The sequence below is a fragment of the Scatophagus argus genome, chromosome 22, assembly GCF_020382885.2.
Source record: "Scatophagus argus isolate fScaArg1 chromosome 22, fScaArg1.pri, whole genome shotgun sequence".
Lineage (NCBI taxonomy): Eukaryota > Metazoa > Chordata > Actinopteri > Scatophagidae > Scatophagus > Scatophagus argus.
The window spans coordinates 3,961,888-3,976,590 of NC_058514.1; the positions used below are offsets into that span (position 1 = coordinate 3,961,888).

General features: G+C 41.8%; 1 protein-coding gene across 6 annotated transcripts in view; it reads left to right on the forward strand.

Annotated features, from left to right (window-relative positions):
• Nucleotides 1-14,703, forward strand: part of ppp1r12a (protein phosphatase 1, regulatory subunit 12A) — a 45,544-nt gene that overhangs the window by 9,141 nt on the left and 21,700 nt on the right. For all 6 annotated transcript variants that reach the window (XM_046378711.1, XM_046378710.1, XM_046378712.1 and 3 more), the window contains exons 2-3: nucleotides 10,420-10,550; nucleotides 13,237-13,355. In XM_046378711.1, coding sequence (XP_046234667.1) covers nucleotides 10,420-10,550; nucleotides 13,237-13,355 — 250 coding nt within the window. The remainder of the gene's footprint in view (nucleotides 1-10,419; nucleotides 10,551-13,236; nucleotides 13,356-14,703) is intronic.

The following is a 14,703-nucleotide window of genomic DNA, read 5'->3' on the forward strand; positions in this document are numbered from 1 at the left end:
ACGCCACTGCTTAGGAATCTGGTTCAGTGACTAAATGATGTATGGTTGGTTTAATGATTTGATTGATCGATCTGGTTAATCAACTAACAGTGCCCAAAGTTGGCGCACATTATGTGACATCTCTGTAGCATTGGTTGCATGTGATGCATATTTTACAATGTTGATATTGATCAGTGATCATTACTGTGCCTAACAAATAAGGAATTGACTTAAAATTTGTATCCACATCCCTTTGTGTCATCTTTAGATTATCTGAAGGCTGGGAAAAATGGATGCCTTTGTGCTGTGCATTTTCAGGCCCTGGGGGGGTATTGCTCGTCTTTCCTTACTGAGGTGGTGATGGTAGGAGGGATCAGGGTGTTGGAGATTTCAGGCCAGAGAGGAACAGGAAGTGGCTGTTTATTTTTCACATTTCCTTTTTGAGGCTCCACTAGTGAGTCTGCTTCTTCTACTCCCTCTGCCTTTATTACTGACACTAGTCTAACAGAGACACATGTACACGTGTTCATGCATTGCTTATTGATTTATTTAAAAACCAGACAAACATGTTTACATTCTCATTTTTGACATGTCTTTTACATGTTGTGTAGTGGATTAATTTGTTCCAGTTTCTCATATGAAGAGATGACTGAGATCTGCATTTTATCAATATGTCATTGCCTTGAATTGTACTCAGTTCAGTTTTTTTTGGGGGGGGGTGTCACAAAATAGCTGAAAAGCAAAAATACTTATTGGCAAGTGCAATTTTTAAATGTACACTTGTACATGTTTTTTGTTCTGTCTGTTTACGTATGAATCTGTAATCATAAGTTAGAGTACCCCGTATTCATTTTATTGTAATCGAGACAAAACTCTGGAATTAGTCATGGTCTTTGCGTGACAGCGTACCAACAGTTCAGCAGGCATTGTGATGCAGTGTTACTCTGGTGACGATCCATATTTGTGCTGGTAATGGCTATAAATTGGTAGCATGCCTGCAGGGCAGACCCTGGCACCCTCACTATCCATTTAACCTCTTGGGTTCAGAGCTTGTTGGCGTGAGTGGTGACACCGTGCCAATACACTGGCTGAATGGTGTAGTGGGGCGGGGTGGGGGACTGTACTGTGGATCATTCTCAATGCCTCTTTGGTAGACTGACTGTCAGTGACTGCTGACTGTGCTATCTACTGTCCTCCATATAGTAGGCTCCACATAAGGGTTCTATTATATGGAAATATCAACAGAGGTTGTATTCTGCCATCTCTCCATGGCTATCTGACCTCTCTGCCTCTCCTCCCTCCCCTTGGTGCCCCCTCTCGCCTTTGGACCCCTCACATGGAAACCAATTTGGCTCTCAAGTGGGACTATTGTTTTGGCTGCAGAGCGAAAGCCCAAGTGAAACATACAGTTACAATCTTGCCGGCATTTTTTCCCCCCTCTTCCTCAATCCTGCTCTTCTTTTTCCATGGGAATCCCAGGGCCATATATGGTCGTCCTCGGTAGCAGCAGCAGGAGCTAGAGTACTGAAGGCAGAGGCTGGCTGTGTGTGTGTGTGTGTGTGTGTGTGTGTGTAGTCTGGTTACAGCTCCCAACAGGGCTCATCTAGTGGATGGACCCAGCTGGTCGCCCTGCAGCGCTCTAACCCTCCCCCTCTTACCCTCTGGCCTCATGAACCCTGCCAATAGCACCAGAGCTGTGAGCTTTGTCTCAGGCGTAAACACACACACACACACACACACACACACACACACACACACACACACACACCACCTTTCAGAATGAACATTCACAGTATAGATTCGCAGATCCTCATGTAATCCCTATTTATTAAAGTATGGATTGTTTAATTTATAGTGTAATTTTTACTTTTTGCATCACATTTCTCATTGTCTAGGCTGATATGTCTAACACACACACACACACACACACACACGCACACACACACACATAACATACACATGCAAACGCAGACACATAACGCATTCATTCTTACATGCAGGCGGTAAGAAGGAATTCCTTTTGTGGAAGTGGCTGCGCGCCTCTCAGCCAGTGACGTAGCCCGTGAGGAGTGGCCAAAGCGCTGATGCCTGAAGCCCTAAGGCTAGGAGTATTACTTATCTGGGAATTTCTCCACTGGTATGCTAGTCCAGGGCCTTACTGCTTACTAGTTTGGTGGTTGCGGAGAGAAGTTGTACTTGTAAAGTGAGGAGTACAGTAAGAGAGACAGAGAGGCCAGTTCTGAGGTGTTTCGTTGTCCATATGTTTCTTCATATATGAGAAAAATGGTCTTTCCCTTTTTTTTTTCTTTTTTTTTTTTTTTCTTTAGGACAAACAGAAAAAGGCTTAAGTTGTTAAACCTTGTTGTGGGTGCCTTAAGCATAAATTCTGAAAGCCAACAACACTCTGTCTGTCTCCATTTTGCGCATGTAGTGTTTGAGAAACCTTACACCGTAATACCTAGATAATGTTTTGGCTTTCCTGACAGATACTAGAGGGTTTCAGGCATCATCCATCTCACCACAGAAATTACACCCCCCACTCACACAAAGAACTAAACTACAGAGGCTTTACTGAAAGCACCAGATGATTGGAAAGTATGGCAAAGATTAGCGAGTTGAGTTTGTTTTTATGAGTTTCTTGTGTTTAATGTGTTTTCTTAGAGAGAATGGTAGCGATATCACCTTTCTTTTCCACACCCCGTGTTTTTTAAAGGGCAGTGTGAGTCTTGTGGCTGTGTAGGTGCTTTGATCCCAGCTAAAGTCCTGATCACAATCGAAGTGAGAGTGACTCAAGGCTTTTAGCCTTAGTTTAGGGGTTTGAACAGCTGTTTCAAAGTCAAAAATGCCTCTCAGTCACTGTGTTAATCTCTTGTTTTGTTGCTGTTATAGTCTCACGTTTAGTGAGTCTAACATAATTCTTTTGTGTGGAGAACTTTATTTATTCAGTTGAAAGTTCTGTTGTCCTTGTGAGAACTGTTGACAGTGAGGTCTGTGGATTATCTTGAGGAATCTGGACATTGTTTCTGAAAAGACATGTCTCTGTTGAGTTGCAAATGACAGCATTCAGTAACTAAGTGCCACAAACCAAATTCCATTCACCTCCACTGGCAAATAAAGCCAGTCCAGTTTATGCGCAAGGGTAGATATCACAAGGGAAATGAGGGTAAAAATATAGGATTTTTGTGTATCTGGTTAAAGTGATGTGACCTCTTCATGAAAGATAGAAATATATGGTATATTAACAGTGTTGAAAACTCACCTACAGAGCCCTGTAGTCTGAAGTAAATTGATTATGTAGTCAAAATATGCTCTTATGGTATGTGAACATATTTGACTGTTTGACAAAACATGAAAAATATTATCAGAATACATTGCTAGCATACCTTTTACTCACTTTACATCAGCATTGCGATGACCAGCTCCATTTGTGATACACTCTGATGACTCTCATGATGTCCCTTCCCACACAGACATACTCTTGTCAGTCATGGGTGTTATCATGGACGTGCACCATTGACATTGTCACTGAAGGCAAAAAAAAAGCTGCTAGCACAGTGGGCTTCAGCTGGCTGCCTGTGCCACTCTCTGCTGTACAATGTGCAGGGGCCACAGCAGCAACATTCTGCATGGTGCTTGTGTTGGCCATCTGAGGGTGCTACTAAAGGAAGTCAAGGAGGGGAGGGGTCTTCAAGTGTCTCCTTGATGTTGAGTGTTGCTAAATTAAGCTTGGAGCTCTCTCCATGATGGCCCAGAAGATAATAAAACGACCCTTTTATACACGCACAGTAGCTGTAACGCTTTACTGGGGTGTCAGACTTGTCTATGGGAAGCAAAATTTTGCATGTGGTGCCAAATGTCTTCTGTGGTTATGGGTTGAGCCACCAACATAAATTTAAGCTCGTGGGCATAGCCTCTTTCACAGTTAGCAACGTTGACTTTTATTCAATAAAAGCTGTAAATACGGCTATGGAAGTAACCATACTGTGGTATGAGAACATATGAAGTGAGTAGGTGAACAGCTTAATATCACCAAGCTCATTCTTGTAATTATTTCAATTCTAGTGTGTTTTGAATGGTATTATAGATTGGGGATTATAATTAGGAGCAGTGGCACCTACATAATCGGACTACAATAGCATCTTTTACACTCTAAAAGGTTGTGAAAATCACTCCAGTAACAGTTTAAAGTCATGTCTTCAAGAGGTTAAAAAAGTAAAGATGAAACCTTAGGATGCTCTGTTCAGCAGTGGTTTTCCTGATGTTGGTGGTTTGCTTTTTGCACTCCCATGTCTGAGCAACCCCCCTGTGCTTTAAAATGAAGTCTTTTCTCCATTTATTTATGTTTCTTACAAAAGCCTGACAAGCCCCGAACCTATGTTCCCTTTTTGGCTTTGTTGTCGTGGCAACAGACCGGTCTCCTCTCTTAGGTGCATGTCATAGGTACATTTTTGGGCCTGCTCCGAGAATGGCTTAGCCCTTCTCCTTTGCGGCGCTTGTAGGGAGTAGAGCTTGAATTCCTCTATATTATTTCAGGATTATACTGGTGCATATGATGGATGCCATATTATTTCTGTCCTAATCTTATCCATATTTATCCTTACTGGCTTGAGAAGGTTTATTAAGTTAGCCTGTTGTTAACGCCCACAATCAGCCCGACTGATGTATGGTCTTGGTAAAAGGTCCTGCTTTACTTGCCTTTCTGTCCTAGGAATGTGTTGACCAAGTGCAGCTCTGCTGTTTTTGACAAGTTGTCTTTAATACAATAAGTCAATATTCACTGAGGAGGTATTTGCATGTATCCAGCATTTTATGACAACTGTTTACCTACAAGGTTAGGCCTGATGACATGTCGCTGTTTGCCTATGCAAACAATATTTTTTCTACTTGTAAAGCTTGTATGTGTGTTTTTTGTGCCATGTCTCCTTGGGGTGATTTAAATTAATTGTGGCTGGCTGGGCAGGTTTCTCTCCCCTGCTCTTTTCATAAAGTGCCACTCGAGGCCTGTTCTGTCTTGACAAATGCAGGCTGACCGTCCAGTCAGTGGCGTTGGGCTGATGTTTATGTGCTCCCATTAGCATACACCAGCTCGTAAACACAGAAGACACATTTCATGATTTAGAGCTAAGGTTTTGTGGTGTTGGAAAAGAACATGGTAGTCCTGCATTGTAAAATGAGATTCCAAGTGGTCTGTCACAGCTTCAGGGATCAAACAGGCTCTGCTGAAGTCTTACAGAGATCCTGCTGCACTGTGCATTCCCACAATATAAATATATATATAAAACTTTACAGCACTGTGAAATATGACCCGGTTCACCTGGTGTAAAATGATTTTAATCTTCAGAATTTTCCTATGGTTAGACTTGGTTAAATATTGCCAACATTTCTCTTGCACCCCTCATTGATTTTTTTTTTTTGTCTAATGATGCCTACTTTCTGTGGATTATGGATTTTCATCAGATTGGACCTTTGACTCCCATTGACTATGGTCCAGATTTTTCAACTTCAGTTAATTTCTAATTAGAGATTAGTGCTTTTCTAGCTCCACTGCTAACCGCATCCTACAAAGCTTAATGGATAAACGGAGTTTAATGTATATTGTGCGGCCTACTTCTGAAGACAGCTCTATTGACCAATTAAATGTAGCTTCCTCTGTCCATTGATTAGGTTAGTACTTGGATTTTCTTTCTGTTAAGTCAGCTTCCCGTAAGTCCCAGTTTCCATTAGCAAGGACCATCTTGTCAGAAAGGACAGCAAACACTCATTTGCTGGTCTTCCCTGACAGACTGATAGGATGCATCAAGCGATATCTACCGTGCTCTGACTACATGGCATTTAGTCATTTTTTTCTTTGTCTTTCTTAAATACACATTTTGTTGTGGTCCTCTGCCTGTTGTATCTGTTTGAATTTCTGTACATTTTTAGCACACATTTAAACTATTGTGTAGTTCTGATTTTTATTAGGCGTCTTTGCCCTGCTCTCTTTTGTAGTGCGTAATGCCATCCTTCTTATTACCTTCGTGCTCACCAAGGCCTCTTCTCGTCTGCTCATCTCAGACACACTGACCAAACTGGTTTAAATGGCAGTGCGTTGGAGAGTGAGTCATGCATGTCTGAATGTTTCACTGCGAGCACAGCACAGATCCTATATGTCATATGGAGGCTGATTGTGATGTGGGAGACAGGATTAAACCCACAGTATTTCTTAATATAACTTAAAAGAGAGCTCAATCCCTTCTGAGCTTCCCTTTTCCCTCTGCTCTGACTTACTCACGCTGCCTTCTGTCAGATGTGACATATTGTTCTTTTAGATTTTCATATGTACTGTATTTAATGAACCTTGGAGGTGAATGTGGGGTTGCAAAACTCTGTGCTGCCTTTGCTTACATTACTGCACTTTACATTCTTGTCTGCTGGTTGAGGAGAAGATCTCATTGTACTTTCTTTCCACTATTGTTTTCTTACTTTTTCTTTTGGCCATGACACTGCACATACTCTTGATACAGGCTGTCACTCTGGCACCTGTCAGCCACACACAATTACAGCCCTTAAGGGATTACCTTTGTTGGGCTCCAGTAGCTGCTGGGAGGAGCCAACGGAGGAAGGTGACGCACTGAAGCAGGAGGTCACAGTTAGCACTGCGTTCACCTTGAGGGGCTTGTTTCCATTATTGGAAAATGAGAAGTCTTTGAAAAGATAATAAGTGACTGAGAGGGAGGATTTACATGAGAATGTGAAGGATAGTTTTCAGACAAGTGGAAAGATGTAACGATCTGTTGATTTTTCAGTTCAACTCAACTATTCAGTAGTCATAAGAAAAGGACCGAACATGAGCACAGTGCATTATATGGAAAAGACCTGATCCTGATCAAATGCAAATGCTGCCTCACGTCACCTGACGTCGTGTGTTGAAACTTTAAGCTTGGAGAAACAAAGACTGTAGCTGACAGCCGCCAGACAGACGTTTGCTCCGCGCCTGCCCAAATAGCAATAACGAGTCAGTGTTCTGTACGTGCGATCCAAAAAGCACAGACTAGCTTACCGTTTCCACTTCAGTCGGAATCTGGAGACAGTTTCTGTATGAAACTGACAGTATATTTGATTGACAGAATGGACATTATGGAAATTTAATGGAACCACTGCTTCACTAAGCTGAGCAGTCAGTCAGACAGCTAACTTTTTGGGGTTTTCCATGGCCGCATTTGGTCGTGCCAAGTCAAACATGATGACTTGCGCTTACATTGCCAGTTCAGCCATGCCGTGCCCAGCCGTGCTGAGCCGTACCCGAGATGGACCACCTCCGGAGGGGGCCTGCCTGCCTCCAGAAGACCAGAGCGATAGATGTTTTTTAAAGACTTTGTGTGTTCAGCTCTCAGTACTTTTGTAGCTTCTCTTGTCTTTGTGGTTAGAAGTTTAGTTTCTCTCCCACATCCCTTTCAGATATCTGCTTTATTTTACTGTGTCAACATGTTTGCTTTCAGCTGCAGGAGTCGTGTTATGTTCCTGATTTTGCTGCTTCGTGGTAAAAATATTCACCCCCTCAAACCGGTAGTCCTGTTTTAATAGAGATGCTAATCCCTGCCTGTAGTTAAGAGCGATACACATGTGCTTTTTACCAGCACATGTGTATGGAAATGTCACATGCTCAGTCAGGTGACAGCAAGGACTTGTCATTGTCTCCTGCCACCTGTCATTGTTTTGCTTCCTGTAAGGAAGCAGAATGCAGGATAATGAGCATTATGGAGGACAAGCACAGTTACAGGGCACCCCAAAAATAAGCACCCATCCTACTGTGCTCTCAGAGGGCACAAACATTTAAACATTCATCATTACATGATCTTCGAGCTATGTCTACCATGTCTGTAAAGTAAGTCCCTTCTGCACCTGGAGAAACTCCTTGGCACCCACACAGCCAAATTGCATCATACACGAACACACACACATACACACGCTCAGATAAGCTCAGCGAGGTCTTTGCAGGCACTCTTCAGCTCTGGCCATGTACAGCGTTGTAAACGGCCCAAATTTGGACAAGGATTTCAGCCAGATAGTCGTGTGCCCTGAACGTGAGGCCGCTGTGTGTTCATGTGTATCTGTTTCCCTTGTCAACGCTTTTGTTGTCATAGCAACCTCAGGAGAGTCAGCAAGACAGTCCAGACACGGTGTTCAACGATGGGGGTGGGAAGGTTGGGGTAGCGAAGTTTGATTTTTAATATTAAGTGGTAACTGCTGTGGATTTCAAGTGTTTGCATTTACTGATTTCGACAATAACTGACAAGCAGTGATTCCACAGATCAGCTTTTAGATGTTGAGCATTTTCCTAGCGGCAGAGATTTGCTGTTGCCACTGGAGAACTTTGTTTCTGACCGGTGATTTGCAGGTTGTTATGTGTTTTTGATGCGAGATAACTCCTTAAACTCAGTTAAGAGGTTAACTGTGTGTCCTGAGTGAAAAGTGCACTACAGTCTCTCATCGCTGTTTTCCTTCAGTCGAGCAGAAATGTGACCTCCTTGACAGCTTGCTCGCTTTGGGGCTTGTGGCTAAGTAAAGCTGCTGTTGCTTGATTTCTGTATCAATTCTGTGCATTTTTTTTATTAAAGTATGAAATTTTAGAAGTTCCAACTTTTTGTTTGAATTCTTCAACGTATATTATAATGATGTCTGTCTGCAATCAGCAGTGGCATTGCGTTTGGCAGTACTGCCGGTCAGTAAGACTGTCCTGGGTAAGGTAGTCATAGTGTGAGAAAGGCGCAGTAATGCAGAACAAATTCCCTTAACGGTCATTGTTTTTTATTTTGTTTTGTTTTTTCTTGTTTGTTTGTTTTTTAGTGTTTTGGGGGTCATTGTCTACTTTATTAGATGGGACGTAATAGAGAAGAGATGGCAAATGAGGAGAGAGAGAGAGAGATGATGATGATGACATGCAACAAAAGTAAAAATAAGACCACCAGTATGCCCCCGTGGACAGACTTTTTAATGGGTTTCTGCTGCACATGAACAATACAATGAGACAAAGAAGCACGACTCCACACAGCAACTTATGGAATAGACTCTGCACATTTAATACTAGAGTTTCCCATATAAATCAAGAGACTGCGTAGGCCTAATTAAACTAAAATACAGAATTAACTGTAATGTAAATTTCCTTTATACTTTTAACCAACACTTGAAAAATAAACAGTCAAGTGCTGATTAAATGCATAGCGGAAACTCAAAGTACGCCCACCCTGGTGCATGTTCTGCTTCATATTGTGGGGAAAATCACAACATCTCCCACTTCATGAGTCATAAGACCTTAAATTAGATCCCTCCCACTTGCAACCTGTATTTCTGTCATTATCACTTTTGTTTTCAGTGTTGTCAGTCATATATGACTGGTTTACTGCGCTGGGGTTTTGTTTTTTAAGAAAATGGTTATATAACATCATGGAAGGTGTGAAAAACATTAGACTGGTGCATGTTAAGCTCTCCACTGTATTGTCTGTGCTCCGGATCTCCTCTGGGGACAGATTCTGTGTCCCAAACCAAACCAAACTTTATTACACATGTATGATATTTTTTCTGGTGGTCTGCTAGTTTACCACCCAGTTAATTGACTTCCTGTTGATGCTATGCAGTGACTGAAATTACATTCGGGATATCTGGCTGAATGTCACTGCCTTTACCACCTGCACCAGCAAGCATATTCTTAAGTGTCGCCCTGATTTGAGCTAACTGAGCTATTTTAAGTTTTAATTGTTTTACTGGTACTCATATATTTGTTAAGGCGCTCCAGTTTCCTCCCACACTGAATGACATGTCTGCTGGGGATATCCTCCTGTCCTCAACCAAGGGCCCAGCTTTGGATCTGTAGCTTGTCCCCAGCATCAGAGAATGGCACACTATGTTAAGAACTTATTAAATGAAAAGGACAAACTTAACTGCAAAATGTGGTAGATAAAGCTGTTTTACTTTTGCTTAACCACTGATCTGGATTTAATTGAGCGAGTCATCAACTACTTAGTGTAAGGGAAGAACATGTGGTGTGTGTGTGTGGGTTGCTTCAGTGTTTTGATTTATCACACTTGAGAAAGTATTTGGCTACTGTGTATAGCTGACTTTTCCAAAAACCATATTTGCTTTAAAATTGTTTTTAAAATGAAAAATTAAAATTCTCCAACTGTTTGTATATAGTAGCAGCAATATAGACTCAGCACTTCAGTGTGTCCATCAGCAGTACTATGCTATGTGGTATTTCAAGCACCCCTGCTATGTGCAGGCATTTTGGGAAAGCTCCAGCTGCCAAAATTCCCCAACAACTCTGAAAACAGTCTATCAGACTCGTGCAATGCTCTTTCCGTGCAAGCTGTAACTATACCACAGGCCAGCCCACTGACATAAGCTCATATGTATGCGCACACACACATTTTACAGTGTCCTTTCTCTCTTTCGCCTCTCTCTCAGGCATGCATTGATGACAATGTTGACATGGTGACTTTCCTGGTGGAGCATGGAGCCGGCGTCAACCAGCCTGACAACGAGGGCTGGATCCCCCTCCATGCTGCAGCCTCCTGTGGATACCTAGACATAGCAGAGTAAGTACCGGGAGGCCAGTTTATTGAGTTTCTAGGAAGCATTATCAGTTTCATCGGGTTTGATTTCTACAAACTCACCCTGACATCCTGTTTGTTATCTAGCTTATTCTAAGAAACTTTTTTTGTAAATGTAACACCCGTCAGCCTCTCAGTTTGCCTGAAAATGTCTGAGCGGCAGCAAGGTTCCTGAATAGAGGTTTAGCTGATGCTACAAAGTTTCCGGGCTGACATGGATAGAGCTCAGGCCTGCACCATCCTGTCATCTCTCTGTGCCCCCCATTAGTGACCTCTGTCTTTATAATGGTGCTATCAAGATGATCCATATGATTTTTTGTGCTCTGCTGTAGTTGTTTTTCCTTAATAAAGTAGGATTTTTTAATTAATCATTTTCAGGTTGTACAACAGCACTCTTAACTGGCCAAACTGCTTGCCATCCTAAATGCCTGCCTATGAGTACATGTTTGCATACTGTAGAAATACCCATAATGCCATTTCAACTAGCATCCCAGAATCAGCATGCCAAGCTGCCTCAATTACTCGATTAATCGGTTGCTTGATCTGATAGCTAAGACAAATATTGTTCGAGTGACATAATCAAATATGGAGAGATCACTGCCAGCTGCTATATCTGGAGGCACTCTAGTTTTTTCTTCCCTCTAGTCCTTTTCAGGTAAGAAGGCTGCTCATAGGGCAGAGAACTCCTCACAGAGATGTTATCAGAGAGTATTTACACAGGCTAAGGGAGCTGAAGCAGCTCAGTTGTACTCATTGTTCAGCATACTGGAAGTGTGTTGTGACCTGCTTTACTTCTGTGTTGCATTACAGGAACCTGGCTACAGGTTTATCCTTGCTATTGATGTTTTCCCAACAAGCAACCAAATGTAGGAAGCTAAATATGTGACTTGGGTTTTTGTTTAGGCCAATTTGTACATGGTATTGAAATTTTAAACAGTAATGTGGAAAAAATATATGTCAGTAAAAATGTTTACTGTTAATAGCTGGTCAGAACCAGAATGTCTGTGTGCAGTAGGTCTTATGAGCACAGCATTAGCACTGGGCTAGTATTACAGAAAACAAGATGTTTTTGTTGTCACATAATGAATGAAAAGGTCAAGTGACTGGCCTGATATGTGTGACTAATAGAGACATGTCATAGAGAGAAACTCTGCAACCTGATGTGGGTGTTGAGCTCTTAGCAGACCCATTTTAATCCCAGCATCCTCATTGGCAGTGACGAGAACTCCAAAGCAGGGCCGTGTCTCTAAGCCCCTGGGGTCACCACAGCCATCTAATGGTAGGCTGGGTTAAAAATCCCACAGTGAGACTGCAGACCGCAAAGTCATCAAACCCAGTAAAACTGACCCAAAATGGGCTCAACAGAAAGTCCAATCAAGATGATATAAAACTGAAACCTAACTACAGTCAGTTTTGCCATTAAGTGGGGGCAGTGGTAAGTGCTGAGCCCGTTTTAAGTGGTTTCTTGGTCTAATGAGAAGGGCCTGAGTCTCACCGCAGCTTTAACTGGAAGCAGCTGAAGTCAAGATGCTGGATGGTTTAAAAGGCCTTGAATTCTTGCTGCCGAAAGACAAAGGTTTAAAGGGTTAAATCACCTTGGATATTGTGTTAAATGCTTATTTTGGTTGTCTGCTCTTATTTATAGAGGTGTTTATGGTTTAACTGTGGGTCTGTAAATGGTCATGCAGACAAGGTCTGTTTAGAATTGTAATATTCATTAAATTTAATCTAAATTCTCAAGGATAGAAAAGGTCACTGTGACCTCAGAAAATATGTTTTTGGCCTTAACCCAAGAATTCATATGCTAATCATGTACGATAGAGTCTAATGATGAATTGACAACATTTCATGTACGAAAGATCAACTGATTGTAGAGATCGTCTGTGCTCCTGGGTTGAAGATGTCCGTCAAGCATCCGCATTTTAGAGTATGGAGCTTCTCTGCAGCAGCATCCACATAAGAAGCACTGAGCTCACTGGTTTTGATGATATTGAGCCTCTCGCTTTTCACTTCATACATCATGAATCTGGACAGACACGGATGTAAATTGCAACTTGACCGGCGTGTGGAGGCTTAGTCAGTTCTATGCCTCCATCTTGTAGATCCTCACGAGTCCTTAAAGAATTTCCCTTCGAGGATAAATAAAGGAATTCTGATTCTGATGTCCTCTGGTACTGAGCATCAGACTGATAGCAATTTAATGCTACAATTGCATCTGTATCTGCAGCACAGACAGGAGTTTAGAGTAAAACCCCAGAGAGTAGAACACACTCATGTCACACACCTGCATGCATTTGTCTCACTCCTCTTCCAGACTCCACCTTTTCTTTATTATTTATGTGTGGCATGTTTTCATTGTTTGCAAAGCCTGAGGAAGACCCTTTGCCATTTAAACTCAAAGTTGCCATGAGTTTTCAGCACTTTATGCTTATTTGAACATGTACCATAGTTGTTTAACTTCGTCATACAGTGTTTGCAGAACTCCACAGCTCCTGTCCTTCAACTCCTGTTTCCTCATCAGTTAGAGGAAGTAACTGTTGTCTTAAGTGTCTTTCCTTTTCACTCTGTCAAAGGTTAGGGTTTGACCTCAAACTTCTTAGTGCAAAAATTGGACTGTTTCAGAATATTTTTAGAAGAATGTTTATATGAAAATCAAATGTTTGTGTTGCAGGTATCTCATCAGCCAGGGTGCCAATGTAGGAGTTGTGAACAGTGAAGGTGAGACACCTCTGGACATTGCTGAAGAGGAGGCAATGGAGGAGCTCCTGCTGAATGAGATCAACAGACAAGGTACAATATTACTGACATCCTCAAATCTGCTGGACCATCCTTTTTTCCCTACACAACCTGCCTAAAAATTGGTCCTGTGTTGTTAATGGAAGACACAGAGACACATTGATGCTGGAGTTTTGTTTTGATAACAGTATTTGAGAGACAAAGACAGGACTGTACCCCTTGCTTTATACATTGAGTTACTTAACAGTGCTCATTAATTAATAGTTCTTTGGCTACTTTTCATCAGTTGTTCCTGTACAGATGTTACAGTGTCACCCTAAAAGCAGAATATGAGATTTAAAGGTTTACATGCAATTTATAAGCATACATAGCAATAATAATGTGTCAAGTGTTACCATTTAATCAAGTTAAGTCATATTTAGAAACAATGCTGATTCATTAAGCATGTTAATGGCAGTATAAGTGGCAGTGGCCCCGTGTGTATTTCATTCACATATGAATATGTTGTCAAATAGAGTATGAGTTTTCATCGGCTATTAATTACATCAGATTTTTCCTCACTCGCGGATAACTCGCATGATATAGAAAACTGATCCAGCTGTGTTGTGAGCACTCATGTGATGATTTGAAACTGAAAAGTTGAGTCTTTTCTATTTTTGGCCAGGGCATTTTTGAGATGATGAAAGGCCCTCCCCCGTGGTGAGAGGCCACGCACAGACATGTTAACTGGCCCCGGGCCAGAGGGGTGCTCCACAGGTCATATTCACTAATAAAGGCTGACTGGCTTTCCCCTCTCCGTGGCACTTATTTGCCATTTTTAAAGCAAGCTTTACATTCTTACATTTTAATACATGTGAGTGCACGTAGATGGAAATGCTACATTGATAGTTAGAGTAAGGTGTCAAATCCAAGTTTTGCTCAAGTATCCAACCGTGTGAACCTTGCTGATATATTCATCAAATGCAACCACAGGTTCTGAACATACAGTCTTTATGTAATACACACTGAATGTTGAATATGTTTAATGTAGATTTCTAGTGTGTGTAGCAGCCTTGAAGTATAAAGGCTGTCTCTAAGCTTTTAATCTCTTGACTACTGAATAATTTGTCATTATGTGGACATTATGTATTCAGGTTTGATCATCATTCATTAACAGACTTCCATAAATCCTCTGTCAAGATAAAATTCCACTGAAGAGTGAACTTGCAGCAGTCCTGGCTTAGGGCAGCCGCACACAATGCACAGCTCAGTCCTGTGTGCCAGAGGTGGCAGACAGCATTATGCAACGAGCCGTTGTGTAACGCTTCTGTATGCCTGTAATGTGATTTTCCTCCACTCAAAGAGATATCAGTCATGTTGTTAAATTTATTAGCAAGTGGCCATGGTTTCCCCTTGGAAGAGA